This window comes from Alligator sinensis, unplaced genomic scaffold (assembly GCF_000455745.1).
Source record: "Alligator sinensis unplaced genomic scaffold, ASM45574v1 scaffold1055_1, whole genome shotgun sequence".
Taxonomy (NCBI): Eukaryota; Metazoa; Chordata; order Crocodylia; family Alligatoridae; genus Alligator; species Alligator sinensis.
Genome location: NW_005842170.1, coordinates 87,015 through 106,445, shown reverse-complemented (window position 1 = coordinate 106,445; position 19,431 = coordinate 87,015). Strand labels below are relative to the sequence as shown.

The window sequence follows — 19,431 nt, the reverse complement described above, 5'->3', positions numbered from 1 at the left end:
AGGGGCAGGAAAAGGAGATGGAGGTCAGGTAGTGGGAAAAGCAGTACGGGGCAGGCAGTAGGGCAGGTGACAGTGGGAGCATTGGGGACAGGTGGTAGGGAGGTGGTGGGGGAAGGCAGACTGCTTGCCCCCCACAGCCCTGGACCCCTGCCCCCCTTGCCTTATCTCTTGCCATTCTGCAGCCTCTTTCTTCCCTCACCTCCACTCTTACCCTTGCTCTGGCACCAGCAGTCTCCATCTCTGCTTCAGTCTGGGGCACAGAGCATGGCTTCAGCCTGGGCCAGCAGCAGTGGCTTGGAGTCTGTTGACAGGGGAGATGCCACTGGAGGTCACAGTGAGAGCCCGCGTGAGTGTGAGAGAGCACTTGCACCCATTCCCCTTTTTAGAAACAGAAAATCGTAAAGCAGAATATAAAAAAATTGAAATTTGAGGTATGTAATAACTTGCATCTATTGACAGGGATCAAAACTTACAGTAGCCAGCATCTTGAAGCACTTAACCATGCTTCATTCCTTTCACAACTATATAACTACATTTGAAGTTACTCTGCAGTTACCAAAACAAACATGGTGTGATTAAGTTTGATCTACTGCATTTCTTCTGATGAATATATATCGGGGACAACACATCATCACCCACGATAACATGGGTGCACAAAAACTTTGTGCATTTATGTATTCCTCTAAATTAGTTTTATTTCATTTTTTACTTCCAAAAATCCTTGACAACTGACAAAAAGCACAGGTATAAAACGATCTCCTATTGTTTAAGGTGCAAAACTAATTTCAGATTGAATTGCTATGAAATAATTATATGACTTTGCTAATCACTTTGCACTAATTCTCAATGAAAAAAACAAAGGGAAAACACTTCCAGATGGGAACACTGATGCTTGAACAGGGGCGTGGCTTGCCTGAGGTTCCTTGGTCCAACAGTAGCAGAACTTGGGTTTTTTATGTTCCTGCCTCATGGTCTAATCTATATATACTGTACTGCAAAGGTAGGCAACCTTGTCTGGCTGTGAGCTGAAACGATCCACCCTGGGTCAGAGGCAGGCATTTGTCTCTGTGGTAAAATGGGCAGAGTGCCTGTAACTGGCACCTCCACTGCTGAAATTCCACATCCAAAGGATGGATCCAAAGGTTCATAGAGCAGACTGTACGCTGCTTAAATTTTCCTCTAGCTGGTGCAGGTCATTCCACAGAGCCAAGATTTTATCTGGCTCCTTAAGAACTCTTCCTAAGAACAAGTAGCTCAGGTTACTTCTTGCCCTAACCCAGATACTTTGTATATCAGAGCAAAATTGGGAATATTCAGTGTCTAGGTAGGTTCTGCTTTGTTTCTATCCCTGAAAGGGGGTAAGATATTAGGTTTTGGTACCAGTACCAGACAAAATAAAGCACAAAACTGTTGAGGTCCTCTCACCTCACTTTTTTCTGGGGTGGAAAGCTGAAGTGTAAGGTAAGGGTGAAAAGTGTTTTAATATCAGATTATTTTTATTTTAAAAAGTTAAAGCTGTGGCTATGGCTGAGATTAATAGGTAAAGCACAACCAATGAAATGAAAGATGCAAAATAAGCAGTGTTGCCCAAGCCTGCCAAAATAAGGGAAATCATGTAATGCTTTTCAAAACACATACAAAATCACACATATGCAAATCATATACTATTTGTCTATGCATCATATATATCATATGATTATTTATTGAATGTTTATGCATTATTCTTCCCAGTGCTAGAAATAATTAAAGAAAATACATTATAAAGACTAACTCATTTTTGTAATTTCAAAATATTGACTATCACTTCAGTTTGGTTTAATTGTGGTGACAACTTTCAGAGTACTAAAATAATTAAACCCGCTAAAATTTATTAGGGCCCTAAGGACGTTTTGGAAGGAATACTATCCTAGTTTTCAGCTTTAAAGCCTTAGCTACATTTAATGTAATTTTTATCAATAACCAAGCAGCTCATAATATTACAGCTCCATTGAAATCTTCATGCTGTGAAATCTAATTCATCCAATACATGAATCCATCACTTACACGGACCCTATCTCAAATGCTATAAAACTTCCAAACCCATAGATTTGTCTCCAACAAAAATAACATGAAGGGGCCTTTCAATCAATAATGGAATCCCTCTGATTCTGGTACCAGCTGAATATTTTCTCCAACTTTGCTTTTGTTCTTCTGGGTAGAGGCCCACAAGGGAAAGAGCTTGTTTTCACTCGCAGCCTCATCAATACCTAAATCCTGGTGAACAAGTGACACTGAGAAGCTGTAATCAATAGCTCCCTGTGCGTTTTTTCTTCTGGTCAAATGGTTCAGCACTACTGACAGGCCTGACACTTAGAACATGATGCTAAATCTTTATCAACAGCCATCTAGGTGACTGGCAGAACAAGACTCGGGTGGTCATTAACGCTCATGGCAATCTGTGAATAAACTAACTCCTCAATAATGCGTTTGTTTAGAAAAAGGTGGGGAAAAAAACTCTCTGCACAATGTATTGATTGCCTTTGAACTGCATTTAGCAAATTCTGTCTGAGGATGAAACAGAATGGTGTTCAACTGTGGTGCTCTGCTTGTTAAGAGTTTTCAATTTGATGCAATAGAAAACTGACCATCCTATTATACTAGTTGATGGACTGAATACTTACAGAAAGCTGCCAAACTGTCAAAAATAGATCAGTGAGGCCATAATGGAAACAGCTGAAATATCAAGTTATAACATACAACAAAAATCACACTTAGCAAAAAATAATCTTTCAGTTTGCTCATGTCCTATTGCTTTTCCACCCCCTATTCCCTGATAGAAACAAATACTGTAATATGAACCAGCATGTGTTCAAGTTTATTGCTAGCCACCTAAGGAATTAATGCACAAGTAGTTTTATGTGTTTGCAACATTTCAAATCCATACTTCACAATCTTCTCTTAAATGCACAATTACTCTATTCAATCTTGAATGTTTAAAACATTTTGGCTGAATAATGCCCTTTACTTATGTTAGATAGATTTTAGTGTCAAGTTATACAGTTAGTTAGGTTTTAGCCTACACAATAGCATAAGCAGATAGAATATAAAAGACCGTATACAGTTATTATTGCTGTTAACACACCACTGAAGACATCTTATTTAAGTCATAGAATAGTCATTTATGATGGCCTTGGACTAATCAGCCCAACATTCCCCATCTCCCAAGAGTCTCTGTGCTTTCTTTTTGATCCTCCTATACTATTCTAATGAGATTTTTAATTGAACTTTATGGGTTCCCTTTGAGGACCACAGACCTCACAATCAATCTAAACTGCAGTAAACTATTTGAAGTTTTTCTTGCAAAAGGTGAGCCATCCCTACCATGTCCTTGGCATAATTTGAAGCAAAGACGTTGCATCTCTCACAGCTGCTGCCGGCACCTTTTCCACCTTCTCATAAAGTTGAAGGTCATTGTATGAATTATGTGAAGTAACCTAACTACAAAGGGAAACTTGTAGAATGTATACTACAGAAATTAAGTATCAACCCAACATGATTTGTAGAGGAGAGAGGTATTTTCCACGAAATAACAAAATACAAGGGAAATGTTTTTTATTACTATATGTATTTTGGGTAATATTATTCATTTGAATTTTACAGTTGTTTATAAACACTTATTTTTAGTGATAATACTACCCTCAGTAATTTAAAAAAAATTTTTTTAGCGACTTAGGTCACATTTGGACCAAAATTTGTGGAAATTAATACTATTAAATTGATTCAGACTGGTTATGGACTAATAAATGTTTCTGAATACTGTTGTAAGTACCAATCACTGTCAACAACCAGATAATACATATTTCAAAGTGCAAACAATTGCTGATTTCAATTTTGTAGTAACTAATCTTGCATAGTTTTTACAGTAAGGACTCTGAGGTGTATTTACTGAACTTTAAACTATTGTGTTGAGGGAAAAAATGACAACCTGGCAACTAACAAAAGCAAAAAATTTAAAAGCACACACTTTGTATTTCATGTGCAGCAAATCTCTTATCATCAATGCACTCCATAACCAAAAATTACAGCTAATAATGTTTCAATGTACTGTAACCCCCTCACCCCCGTAGATTTATGCAATTTTTGACCCATCCAGAAGAGCAACACTACTCAAGAAAGGCTTTAATAAAGACCTAATGTAGCAGCTGCAGTACTCTAATAACTGTTTACCCATAACTTTTCCAGTAACATGTTAAACTGAATGCATATTTAGTCAGATTTTTAAACATCAATATCTTTGTTGAAAATGGAGCCTGAAAGTGCGCTTAGAAATAGACAAGGTTCAGTAGGAAACCCACTAAGAGGAGTGGTGCGCAGTCAAACAACCTAATGAATATCTAGTATTTGTGAGGTTTGAAAGCACAATATAAAAAGTATATTATAAGTTTCTGGGTGCATGTGAGACTTTTACCTATGAAGCAAAATATAGAAACACAATATGATATTATGTTTTGTCAATACGTTGTATCGTACCTGACAATACAAGATATTTTAATAGGGGAGAATGCTTTCCAATACAATATGGTATATATTAAGATAAGGGAATACAATGCAAACCTACAGGAAACAGTTCTCAAAGAATAACAATGTAGTTTTGTGCAAAAGGATATGTAATTGCTATCGCCTAGAAATGTATCCAGCTTTGCCCTCAGGCTGCAGTGGAGCAGCAGCATCCAAAGTAGCGGTAACAGCAGGTTGTGGTGTGAAAATTCCTGCTTTTTCCCTTGTGAGCAAGGATGAAAATAGTTCTGAAAATATACAGCAAAGCTATGGCAATTTTTTAAAGTGGGGTCCTATCTTATTTTAGTTATTTCCCATCCCATGGTATAGTGGTTTCTGTCCCTGATGACATACCAAATTTTTAGCATAGGAGAGACCACTGTATAGCTATAGAGAAAGACATATTGATAAAATACCATACCAACATTTCACAATGGAAAGCTGCTAATAAAAAAAATTGAATATTTCATTGTAGTTTAATGAAGCCCCTGCCTGTTCCATCACACACTGTCATTACAGCACATCTGTAATTAGATTCTAAATACATTCCATACAAGGACACGTGCACAGTCATTTTGTACTCCAGAAGGGCCATGTCTTCCCCATGTGGCATTTTCCACTTAAATTCATACCTACCAGTCCCCATATATGGGTCACTTGTGTGCTGGATTTTCTTTACAAATCAGGAGAAATGTGTGTAGGGTATGTGGCACTGTGAAAAGCAAAACTTTATCATTTGTGTATGTAGAGCCGCTTTCTCTTGTGTATACAGATTTTTGTATTCACTTTGCAACCACATGTTGTAGGCTTATATGTACCTTATTAAAGTAAATCCTGGGCAAACTGAATGTAAAAACAACATGGAAGGTCAAAGATTACAATTGATATGATGCTAGAGTAATAAATAGATGTAGTAAGGCATGGAAAGACACACATAGCTGAGGGCATGTGGTAATGAGGAAAAATATGTTCAAGAATGGCTGAAAAGGCCACAGTATTATTAATAGAAATGAAACTATACTTCTCTTTTTAAACAAGTATTCCTTGTTTAGGCATGTTAAAGGATGAAGAAACAGTAGCATCATTTGGACCATCTATATTAATGGCTTCTGTGTAACTTGTTTAACAATGAAAACTGATGAATGTTAACATCACTCCTATTAGCCAAATACAGCCTGCATCCTGGCTTCTGCTACTTCACCAAAGTAATGCTAATGTCATAGAGACACACATTCAAAACCCAATGACCTATATGGTAATCTTAGGGAAGGGGCATATACTCCAAGATCTAAACACAGTGGAGTTACAAAACCAAAGTCCCACTTCCTACCTTCTCTTCCATTCATGTTGATTTCTTATGGCCTAATCCCCAATGCCATGACCTAAGTAGCCTCAAATTTAGTACACAGTTCATAGCAATGGACCACAAACCATCTTATCATGCTGAATGTATTTGAGACCCAAACCCTCAAAGGGTATTTAGATGCCAGCCTAATATTCCAGGTTCCAGCACCCACTAGTTTTATTTCCTTCATTAAGGATTGGTGCCTGAGGCAACTGTAAGGGAGGCTTACTATCTCCTGTTTTTTACCAAATGCCATAAGAATTCAAAGGCCAGGCCATTACATAATATACATTTATATAATTTAATTACTATTTTCACAAGTTGAGGTTCTGGTCCAGGTGGAAGTAGGAGAGGAACCTGGCCAACCTAGGTAACTCAGATCCTGAGCTAACAAGGAACTGAGTCTTCACTACTTGCATATCATATGCAAACTCACACTGTCCAAATTGTGGAACTACTTCATAACTCAGTCAAAAGCATCCACATCCTGTCAGAAGGTGTCACTGTTGAGTGACAAAAGGTTCCCCTTACTTTAGAGTATGTCAAGAAAGAAAAAAAAGAAAAGAAAACAAAAAGTTTGCAAATAACCAAATTTGGATAGCTTGATGAATTAAATTAAAATAAATGCAATACGTCTTTCTCAAGTTTCCAAGCCCAGTAGCACTATGAATGGTGAGAAATAAATCATATTAAACTAGTTTGTGCATTAACGCTGATTAAAAACACTAACTGACCTTATTACTCATGGTAGAGTAGTTTTCATAGCAGATAAATTTGATCTAATGACATTTAGCCCACAAAGCTTTCTGTCTAAACCCACCATCTTCCATCAACTTTATTTCAAAGTTGACATGAACTTACAGGATTGCTTCTCATTGCTCCTCCCACTGCTCTTGCTGCTTTGCTGTTGCCTGCCAGGTCTGCTAATTGCTTGTAAGAAACTGTCTCTCCGAATTTCACATCTCTCAACAGGGTCCACAACACTTGCCTGGTGAATGAAGCTGCAAAAAAGCAGTCACACACTATTCATAAGCATGTCTCAAAGAACTAACAATAAAGATAGTCAAAACCTATGACAATTAAACCACAGTATGAATAGCAACTTTTCTATTTTATATTAAAAGTGCTCAGATTCTCAGTCCTATTATTGTGTCCTATATTACTATATTTAAATACATGATTATTAGAGAGAGTGCTTCAAGTAATTGATCACTATAAAAAGGGGGATTTAAGGCTTTGATTTTCCTATATTTTTAATTTGCTTCAAGTACAATTATCCTGTTAACTCACACAATGTGGTTTTCCATTAAATTGGCAGAGTATAAATTAGCATAGAGTCAAATTAAGGAGGGAAGAAATAACTGGCTCTACCTATTTTATAAAGCTCTTGCATCTCTTGTTAATTTCAAACTTCAGCTGGGACACACTGGAAAAGAAGCCCTAGAGCCAGTGGACCTGGTATTATCCTGGCTGACTGCATTTTATAGTAGAGACCCCCAAGCTACTATTCAGAATTCTAGACATTATAGAATGTAAGGACTGGCTGTGACCTTGAATGTACAGTACATTCTTAATGATAAGGGCTTGTGGAAATAAAATAACTTCCATTATTTTAGTTTTAATTCACTATCAAATTGCTTTTAGTGTTCATAGAGTTGAAATAATGCATAAATGAATACATTAGAACAATTTCCCCTCTGCGTTGAAGAGTTTTAGATTTCCAGACCAGGATTATTTTACAGAAGGAAAACCAATAGCTAGTTTAGGATTTTAGTTTGGTTTAACACCTATTGTTCTTTCAAGGTACTTGTAGAAGCTTTGAAGATAACTACAAAACACTTCTACTGTATTGAGAGGAACAAATAGGGGGAAAAAACAGCACACATGATGAAAACACCAGTCTCCTCCTTTGGCAAATAAAACATACATTGATTAAAACCATTCCCTTATTTTGGAACTGTGTGTCAAAAAATACCATTGATTGTTATGTACAAACCCAACAAAATGTGATTTTGTTCTTAAAGGAAAGCCATACACCATTATGTGTGTGTTAAATAATAAAAATCACTTCTTAACTGAAGGGAATGATAATCACTTCATTGAAAAAATCTGTTTAGCCTTTATTATAACATTAAGCAAATTAAACATCAGCATAATCCAGGTGATACTAGAAAAGGGTCATCAAAGAAATTAACTTTGTTGTTCATTAATTTACATGGATTAGTAGAGGGCAAAGAGATAGCAAATCTGCTCTAGTTTTTTATGATATAATTTCAAACTGTACACCATTTGTGGCAGTAGGGTGACTTTGGGGTTAATCAGACTGATTTGTCCTTTTAATTGCTTTCTATTCAAAGAAAATTCATTAGATAATGTTCTCTTCAAAATTCATGAATCAATTTAACTGAAGAAACCACATTAACAGCTTTGGGTTCATTAGCACAAGCAGTTGTGTTACTAGCTGATTGCTAGGAGGGTTTCCTTAGGCAAACAGATTTTGTTTACTGTGATTTCTTTAGAAAGGTTTATTTCAAATCAAATTGTTACTTATTATTTTTTTAACCTCTTTTTAAGCCAGCAAGATTAGTGTTAACCTTAAGCACTCAGGGGTTTCAGGGAATTATTGCCTGATGTCATTTTTTAAAACCAATGAAACAAAGTAAATCCACATTGCCAGGGCCTGACTCCAAATCCCCCATTGCACCCCCCTGCCCTCCTTTTTGGCAGAGGAATAAGAGGCGCACTAGGCCCAGCAGGGTAGGTGGACCTGGAACTTTACAAAACCTGTAGGAATAAAATGAGAAGTCTGTGCAAACTTAACTGGAGCATGGAACAGTTACAAGAAACAATGGAATGGTTCCAAAGTCATCATTGGAGAGCAAAGCAATAACGTTACTGTGTAAATTGATGGCCAAATTATTGAGTACCTTTTAACATTCTAAAATACCACATAATAAAATAATGATGTATTAGAATATAAGGATGGAGTTTATCATGTATTTTGATACCTAGTGTGCATTTTTTCAGATAACATATAATAGTGTTTTATGATAACAAAAAAACCCTGACAAAACAAAACAAAACCCCCCAAGAAGTTATAGTTCAAAATAATGAAATATTTAGCAATCATGCACATCATTTTATAAATGTATCTGAAAACTCAATTTCACCCTGTAGGGAGCAAATGCATTAATTAGTTTAAGCAGCTCTAAGAGACAGTGCCAAATACTGTTATTAAACTGTCTGCAAGTGTTAGTGCCTATAAGCATAACCTGCTCAAAATTAGATGGTTGAACCTTCACCAATTTTCAGTACGGGTGCCAACATTTTATGCTGTTAAATATCATTATAAAGTGTAGTAAAATCTGCACATAAAAATTAACACACATTCTCTCTCTATATGAAAACACTTTATATTTTCATGAGTTTAGGATGACCGCATAATTCTTGAGTGGCAGATCGAAGCAAAACCATGACTAAATTATACTACATCATCCAAACTTAATGGATTGTCAGAAGTACCATCTCTTCTCCATTCCCTTACCCAGTACTCAACACTGTATATACTACTTAAGAAAAATATTCTATCAGTTTAATATGCTCTCTGCTGCCCTCCTTCCAGAGAATGGTTGCTTCTCACAACAATAGAACAACCAATGTTATTTAAAAACAATAAATTCTGATTTAATTGCTCAACAGCTTGTCAAATTTTCCCTCTAAATGGACTAAGTTGCAGAGGCCATCTTAAACCACTGTACCTCCAGCAGAGCTATGAAATCCCTCTAAATGGACATTCATCAAATGTGGATTTTGAAAGGGGGATGTCTCATGAGTGCACAGAACTATAGGTCCCAGGGACACTGATTTAACTTATTTATTTGCAAGAACTTTCTTATCCAAAATGAACCTGATAAACACTTCAGAAGAATATGGTTTTCCAATGGTAGCATTAGTCAAATATCAGGACTGGCAGTAAGAATCAAAATGTTAAAAAAAAATTGTAAATAAAAATTCATTCTCCCATTGACATGGGAAAGTACAATAGCAGGCACTTACATATATCTCCAACTGTTTCTTCCTTGGTTTATTTTTAAGACAATAATGGAATGAAAATCCAGGCTGCAGGCCTACAGGCATTTCAGTGAAAGCTGCAGTGTAACACTTCATGTAGGACAAGGAGTTTAAAGTAATCTAGTTATGGATATGGGCAACGCTACTTTCCACTGATACCTCTGAAGCAGGTCAAAAAGGTAACTTACTTATTACTGGAGCAATATAAGGAAAGGCAGTGCATGGGCAAGTGGGTAGCCAGAAGAAAAGACCCTGTATCATGGTAAGGAGAAAGAGAAACCGGGATGCCTTATAGTAAACTAGGAGGCTTTGGATGTGAAAAACCTAAGAAATTAATGTCTGAGAGCAGAAATGGCTTCCCAGTGAGGGGGAAGAAAGGCGGTGATATTAACAAGGGAAATGGAATTTGAAGACAAGGATTAAACTAAGAAAAAATACACCTCAACAGCATACCTCTCGGTAGTCCAAGAGGTAAACTGCTGAGAAGGTGAGACCCAGGAAGAGAGAGGAGTTAGGAAATTATGTCATAAAGGAATGCTTATGGCGTGGTTTGGGGATTTCATAGCTCTGCAGGAGGCACAGTTGTTTATGATGGCCTCTGCGGCTTAGTCCTGAATATTCAGTGACCATTAGGATGGGTTTAACTACAGACACAAATGGTTGCTTGCACCTGGGGCCCTTCATCGTTGTGGTGCTAGATGAGGAAGGAATAAAAACAGACCACAAAAGTATGCACTGGGCACAGATATAGGCTGGAAGGTTTGACTTCAGTTATAGTACATATGGTAGGTCTTGGGAACATATTTTGTTGGCAAACAACAATCCAGATCTTAGGTGAGACCTGGAAAAACATAAAATATATAAATTAACTTTTCTAGCCTCAATGAACAGCTTCCATTCCCTTCTCTACTAAAGGAGTTGCCATTCCTACTAATCATTTCCCAGATTTTATTAGAAATCTAAGTTATAACTAAAATTGCACTCTCATAACTTTTTATCAACCAATTTTGTTGAAAAATGTCCACATAATATTCTCCTGGGCTGAGAACGCATGTATTCCAACATTTTTTCTTGAATTGAATTTTTATAGGCCAGTTATAAGCCCCTGAAAATAGAGACTTATAATAAGCTTACCGTTAATGCCTTACTGGTTCAGGTGTGATACTATTCTGGTAGTCAGACAATGCTTGTGAGAACACACTGCCTCATACAATGAAGTTATCTTAATGTAGGAGAGAGGCAAACCAAAAATATTGTTTAAGGTGGGTGTCATGAGAATTTAAATGAAAAGGATGGAAATTTTATAAAATCAAACAAATTACCCTCTAAAACAGGGTCTGTGGTATAGGTATCATAAATGGCATGGGCAACCTTTTTGTGGGGGGTGGTGGACAGGCAGCACAGCGGTAGATAGGGCAGGAAGCAGAATGGAAAGCAGTAAATCAGGCAGGAAGCACAGGGAGGGAAGCAGAAAGCAGAGCAACAACTTGGGCAGGGGAAGGGGATTGGAGCAGGATTGGTCCTACACTTTTGAGGGTGTGGGGACAATTTGTGGTATATCTGCCAAAAAGGCTGACTTCCACTGCTTTAAACAATACATTTCTGAAGTATCTATCACTGCTCTTCTAGGCATTGTAACTATAACAGACATGGTAGATGCTCTGTGAGATAGACAACCTGAGAATGGAAGAGTAGGAAAAATGGTGGACACCAGGTTAACGATGTCAATAATTTCCTCTCTCCTACTACATGCCTCCTAAGAATTCTTAGAGGAAGACAGATTGAAAAGGTAGATAGGTCCAATTTATCTCCTCATCCTCCAACAGCTGAAGCCTGACAGGAAAGGAATACAGATTATTCATCCTCCTTTCCCAAAAGTTAATTGCTTAGAACTTGATGAATATATTAAAGTCTAAATTTGTCTCACACACACGCACCATCCATCAAACAGTTAAACTGTATGTGTTAGGATGTATTAGCCAGTAGATAGACAAAGTTTTCTGATATTTGTTTTAATGACTAGTGATGAAACAGATCAAGCCTGACTTTTTGAGGATGGAGGCTTTCAATTTATCCACAAAACAATTGTCACTATAGTAGTGTAACTTTTTTTCTAATTTAAAAAATCTTATCTAGATATCTTCCATGTATCTAGATATGTAGTTATGTAAATGTCTGTGCTTGAAAGAGCAGGTTAGTCTCCTGTTCAATCCTAAACATGTCTGGTAAACTTCAGAGTAAACTAAGCAAACCAAACTCAGCCCCCTGGCAGAGGTTCAATTGAAGGTACCATGGGATCTGCTTTGCAATCCCAACAATAGGGCTTCCTGCCATATTACACCTGTGTGACAACTGTAGGACCAGATTCCCAGTGCACCATATTCTCTGCATTGGCAAGTAGGAAGGAAGCCAGTGAGATGCCAAGGGTTCTGATATGCCCCTGAGGCTTGACTGCTGCTACCAGTCCCAGGAGTGCACCTGAGTCCTTGAAGCTGATGTACCCTGGAGGGTAGGAGCCCAGTCACTTGCCACTCCCACTTCTGGGGCACAGAGAACTTAAAGGAGGTTCCACTGCATCCTGGAGGCTGAAAGCACAGATCAGCTAATTGCTGCCCCTAGCCACAGGGCACATCAGAGCCAAGGGCTTTAATGTACCCCTGGAGTGGGAGCCCTGATCAGCTGCCACTCCCAGCCATGGGGGTGCATCAGAATCAAGGGTCTTGTGATAAAGGAATTTTAATAAATAAAGTTAGCATTATTTACTGTGTATTGAAAGAGCACAAGAAATTTAGGTATAACTAGATAATATGAAAATGCATGTCATAGGATCATAGGCAAGTAGGGCTGGAAGGGACCTCATAAAATCATCTAGTCCAACCCCCTGCTCAAGGGAGGATCATCCTCGACTAAATTATCCCAGTCATGTGTCCATCTAGCCTGCTTTTTAAAGTTTCCAAGGATAGAGATAGACAACTTCTCTAGGTAGCCTATTCCAACACCTGACCACCCTCATAGGCAGGAAGTTCCTCCTAATCTCCAGCCCGAATTTCCCCTGGTGCAGCCTGAGTCCATTACTCTTAGTCCTATCCCCTACAGTCACAGAGAAAAACCCATTTGCATTCTCTCTATAATCACCCTTCAGGTATTTGAAGACTTAACAAATGCCACCTCAGCCTTCTCTTCTCCAGGCTAAATAACCCTAGTTATTTCAGCCTTTCCTCACAAGTCATCTCCTAGACCCCTGATCATTTTGATCATATCCTGTAAAGACAATAATATAATTAACAGGCTTAACCCCTTTATGCTGCAAATAACCCCCACAACTATGTCTGCATGCATTATATCATGCATGTGTGTGTGTGTGTGTGTGTGTGTGTGTGTGTGTGTGTGTGTATATATATATATATATATATATAAATAACAGTAGATACAGAAAGGGGAATGACATTGCCTAACTGAAAATATAAGATTAATTTATTTATTTACAAATCAGCCACAACCTTCATGAACCTATAAGCAGAGGAACTAAAGCACAAGCTAAGATGGTTCATAATAGTCAAGCATAAAGTATAAAAATAAAATTCATCATTTTCATTTAGGGTAAGTCCCTTTCAATTTGTACAATCCACAATTAACGTTGGAGTCAAATATGTATCTTTTGACATTTTTTAAGAAGAGAAAAGTGACTCACCAGAGCAGGGTTCCATTTTAATAATCCCTCAATTATTTACCTATTAAAAGTTCCTCATTTGACAAGTATTAGTTTTTTTTCCTGCTGCCAACTGAAACATGGACCTATAAGAGGGGTGTTGCTTTTTTGTCCTTTTCTGACTTTTTCAGCCCGAACTGAGTTTCAATCAGAAACATAAATTATGTTTATGAAGCTTGCTTACTCTCTTCTGCCCCTCAAGAGATAATGAGTAATAATACATTAATTATATAAGTAAACCTACAGGATTTAAAATGCACATAGGAATCATGCCTTTCAAGTATAAAATATAAACAGTCACATTTTTTTTTTTTTTTATCATTACCAGCACTATGTATTAGCTAAACTGCAAAACATTTTTGGATCAAATGAATGGTTTAGTTGATACAAAAATAGATATCCACCCATTTGATTTTAAATTATGAGGGGCATACTTTTATTTTCATCCATATTTTAATATTTCAAATGAGAGAATACATGGCCAAATACATGGCGACGAATGAGAAGTGAGAAAGCCTGGTTTCTGGTCTTGGCCCTTTCCTCATCTACGGGTATTTCATTTCAGCTGTGTCTCAGTTTCTCCGTTAAAAAGGAAAGATTACTTGCAATTTATTTACTTATTTATATCCCCCCAATCAACAAAAATCTGAATATCCATATGATGCACGCAACACTTATTGTATATGTTCCATTGAGAAAGAATGATTAATTAGTTGCATTAATGTTTGCATAACATATATTCAGGTATGTAAATACAATCAAATATTGAAACAGAACTCACATTCATTACATTAAAATTTAACAATTTTTATGACCTGGGTAATATATGTGTCTCTTGTAAGTACTTATCCTTTCTGTGTACAAATGTTCTGATACAAGCAAATTATTATTTGTTGCTTTACATTTTCATAGATATCTTTGCCTTGACATCTTCAGAGTAACAGTGAAATATTAACCTGTAGAACTTATCTAGGTCTTTTTTAAATAGAACTAATATCTAAAAAAAGCTAAGAAGTGTGATATGCACACAGTGGGTAGACGCAGAGCTCCACTGACTCAAGGGAAGCAAAGGAGCTATTACATAAGAGAGGAGAAAAGTCCCTATGAAACCGCTTGGCATCCAGGAGACGTAACTGGTTTGTGATTAGCTCTATAAATAGGTATGGCCAGGAGACAGTGGCAGCATTGTTATGTTTACCTTACAGCCCCATTCAAGATAACTGATTGCTACGGGTTAAGAGGTTTGTTCACCACATTGCTATTATGGTTGGGTCTTCTGTCAAACATCCAAATTCTCTCCACAGAGTGCAAGTTATTTTTGTTCAATTCTACGCATGCAGAACTTTACTTTCTAATATTCTAAAAAGACTCTGTTGGCAATCAACACAAACCAACACTGAAACTGGTATTATATGGAATCCATAAAGATGGTCTCAGAAGTGCCACAGATCAAGTGTGCATGAAGACTGGAACCATCTCATTCAGAAGTGGACCCTCCAGTTCATGGTTGAGGTCCACTGACTATGTGAGGATACTTTCTACTTCCTTCCTTATCAGTGCTAAAGTAAATCTGTTGAAAGGCATTACAATTGCAAGGCTAGACCACACCATCTAGTATCTTTTATGAGGACTAACTTCATATGATAGTATTAAAAGATTAAATAATTCTGGAGGTGTAAACAGTATGTATATTTGGCAGCAGTGACACAATATTGTTATTTTCACTAGCATGTCCTTTTGCAGCGGGACCACAAAAATTACTTGAGGCTGCATCTTTTATGCATATTTCAATGACCCTGCATTTGTGCAATTCGGAGTTAAGGTGGAGCCTCAAAATAGTAGGGAATTAACATAGCACCTGCACTGACTCAGACTAGGTACAGATATTCAAAAAGCCTGAGGTGGAATCAATCGAAGTTACATGATTTTCTGTAAGTGGCATAGTTTAGATTGGTAGTGAACAGAACACACATTTCCCTGGGGGCGGGAGTGGTGGTGGTGGTGGGGGGTGGGTGGAACACAAATCTTAGTCTGGGTTTTACCATTCTTAAACCAGTCTATGTATTCTGAACTTCATTCTCTCTCAATGGAGCATAGATGGGTTTTGTGTGCGTCAAACTTCTGTTCTGTTATGGGTATAGACCAGTTTCTGATCACTTACACTGGTAAAAGCGTAATGTCTATGCCTGCCTCACAGAGTGTTTTACTCCCCCACTGAGAAATGTGTGCTGTAATTGCAGGTCAAGCGGTAAATATTTAATCTGAAATTCCAAACAGCAACAATATAAACATTTAGTAGGCCTTATCTGAAAATTGGTGCTCAAACATGTAACCCTTGGTTCCATCCTAGGATGGAAAAATCTTTCTTTTCTCTGGGGGCATGAAAGCAACAGATAGATGTATATTATATATACACAAGAAAAGTATGCATATCTGTATAATGTATGCCAGTGACTATACTGGTAAGCAATATAAACAATTTTGCTACACTATTTTGAAATTACAAGAATATTTTGACTCTGAGGAGGGAGTCTGTGGGCATGTCTACATGTGCCTCTATGGTGCTGTTGTTACTGTGCCATCATTTAGTCCTTCCAAAAGGACGCAATAATGATGGCACAGTAATAGCCCATACTGCACCATGCTGCTGATGCACAGCTATTTTTAGCCCCTATGTCACTGTAGCAACACACTATACCGAGGGAGTGCATTGCTACGGCGATGTAGCATCATGAGTAGACGTGCCAAAAATGTGTGTAAGTGTATGTCTAAGGCTGGAGGGCCTGGAAGGCCACTAGTCCAAGGACACAGTGTGAGTGACAATCCCATGGGAGTGTGAGTGAGAGGTTGGGAGGCCAAACTCTTCTCCATGTGCTTGAGGTTGTGTATGTAGGGTTAGGGTCTGGGGGACTGGTATCCCTGTGGTGTTGTGGTGGCTGGAGGAGCAGCCAGGGTTGAGTGGATTTGTGTGTGAATGGTGCTGCTGGCTGCAGATGAAAAGCTGCTTATGCTCTCTAGTGCCCTCTCATTGTTTATATTGAATTGCCCTTGTTGTTTATATTGGATTGTTATTGTTGTCCATATTGTTGTGGTTGTCGAATATAGTTGTTGTTATTTGTGTTTAGTTTATTGCTAATTAATTATATTTAGCTAATTAGAGCCAGGCTGCAGGCTTATAGGTAGTCAGAGGTGAGGTTCCTCCCCCTTCACAGCAGGGTCCTTGCAAGTGTTAGCGATCTGATTTGCTTAATTAAGGACTTTGCCATTCAACAGATAAGAGTTATAGAACCAAATTCTGCCCTTAAAAGTAAACAACTCTCTGTGGGCCTAATCCAGCAGTTTTTCTTCAAGTTAAATTCCCTGGAATCAGTGGGCATTTTGCTTGAGTAATGACTGTTTTCTTATCTATTCTTAAATGCCAAATTTAGCGGCAGTTGCACGTGAATATATAAAGATGGAACAGAAAGGACTAACAAAAATGAGTAAAAAAATCTGATATAGTATTCTATGTTTTTGCATTTCAACTCTATGAAATGCAAAATTATTATTCTTCTTTTAACAAAACCTGCGTCCTACTTTTGACATTTAAATACAAGTAAGAATATGTGCAAAATAGAGATTTTCAATGACATAAATAACAACATCTAAGCTTTAATTTAGAACTTAAGCATGCTGAGATTGGTCTTTTGACTAGAAGCATAACTAACAGGGTTTGTGTGCTGCGGCGAGGGCCAGGTGTGGAGGAGAGATGTTGTTGAGGGCTGTAGGGGAGGGGAGTGTGTGGGAAATCTTACCTGCTCTGGGGAATTCCCAGCCATGGTGTGATCTGGCAGGGGGCAGCAGCAGCACAGACACTCCAGGGAGCCACCAATTTGGAGTCCCATTCCCCCCCTCAACTAAGTTAGTACTCCACTGCCCCCCTCCCTGTTATACTACAACTTTTGACATCATCAGGAATTACAAAGCTATCTACATTCCTTCTCTGGGGGAGATATAGCCAGATCCCCCCCCACAGTATTCCCTGCCAGGTGATTTGTATAGCTCTTCATAGAAGCAGAAGAGTTAAATGAAGAAGCCACCTGCTTATCCTCTGATCTTTAAGTAAAATGTAATTGCTACAAGAGAGGAGAATAAATGCTTAGGATGAGGACACAGAGAAAATCTTAATCTCCTTCTAGCTTACAAACTATATCAGTGAGTTTTTACACTGGAGAATGGATGGAAATAAACAGAAGCAATTCTTTTTCTGGGATTCCTAATTCAGGTTTGGTTTCTTAGAGTCTTTCTTTTCTCTACTGTGAGATTTTCGTACCATACTGGCCTTGTACAGACATTCAATTTCTTATGGGAGAATCACTGCTCTCCCAGAAGAAACCATGAGTATACAGATGTTCAGGCTTATTGTCCTACAGTAAAAAATGGTTACTCCAGGAGGAAAATGACCTGGGAACCACCAGGGTTAAATCACAGTACATTTAGTTTGATTAGTCTGATTGCTCAAATTCAATCTCACTCCCTCTCTTTGTATTTCTAGATCAAAATATTATCTCTATAAAAATAAGTTTCCTTTTTACTGATAAACACACATAAGCAGAACACCCTAACATAAAAAAGAAAAATCATCTTGTTGTCCTAGCTGGTAGGCATGCTTCACTGTATGTATATATAAGAAAGTAATGATGTCCCAGATTCTGCTTGCTTTGCTTGATATATTTCTTGAAACAAACAAGAACTATATAAACTTCCCACTATTGTTAGAGTTTCTGATTAGACCCTGTACTAGTTATCTCTACTGCTGTAGTAATAATGCTGATGGATATGGTTTATTGGCTAATAAGAAGTCTCAAATTTCAGTTTTCTGAGCTTCAGTTATTAAGAAACTGTAGTGAGCAAGTATTGCAAAGAGTTAATGTAGTATCTTTTCATTTAAAGAATCTAGAAGCCGAGTCAGGGTAAGCATTATTTCACTCTCATGAATATAAATGCTCTGACAATCTCAGTCTAGTTCTCAGTGCACTGGAACACAATCTCATACCTCATATTGCTAGGATGTATTGTAGTATTAGCCCTTAGAAATGAATACTTTGTCTCACTGAGGTGAGGAGGAATGATGAACTCACCAGGTAAGGTTCAGCTACACAGAGCAGGAGGAATAAATGACCCTCACCAGTTCAATTTATATTTTACGTTTTGACTTTTTACGTTTACGTCAATTATTTTAGCATCACATTTAGCCAAAAAAATCAACTAAAACCTTTAAAAATTTAAATGTTTAAATGACTATGAAAAATTATTTACATTGACTGTATATGGAAATGCATGAAAACACCTGTATTCAAAATGCATTAACTTCAGCTCAAGTAACTGTTACTCAGCTTAAAGTAAAATAAATGAAAAGATCTTTTTGGTTTTTAATAGATTGATGAACTCTGTTAAACACTTAAAAAAAAAGATGATACAATATTGTGGAAATGAATTACAAAGGGGGAGAGACAATTCTGCTTTTTGGTATTCTCCTCTCCCTATATTTTCAGCTGTAAACAAACAAAAACACACACATTATTGTTTGCTTTGTAAATGTCTCTTCCTTTTCCAAGAAATACTCTGAACTTTAATAGAAATGTGTTAATAATATTCCTGAAATAGCCTACTCAACAGGAAGAATTGAACAAACTTGTTTCACACATTTGCAGACTCACAGGAGCATGTGTCTCCTCCAGGGCATAACCTTGTTATCAAAACAATAAAAAGGTAGAAAATCTGATTTAAA

The 19,431-nt window shown here is 37.5% G+C and overlaps 1 protein-coding gene across 1 annotated transcript in view; it reads right to left on the bottom strand.

The window, feature by feature from the left end:
- MGMT (O-6-methylguanine-DNA methyltransferase) overlaps positions 1 to 19,431 on the bottom strand; it is a 44,481-nt gene that overhangs the window by 2,683 nt on the left and 22,367 nt on the right. Inside the window, exon 3 of the mRNA XM_025206717.1 lies at positions 6,743 to 6,882. Within this exon, the coding sequence (XP_025062502.1) occupies positions 6,743 to 6,882 (140 nt within the window). The remainder of the gene's footprint in view (positions 1 to 6,742; positions 6,883 to 19,431) is intronic.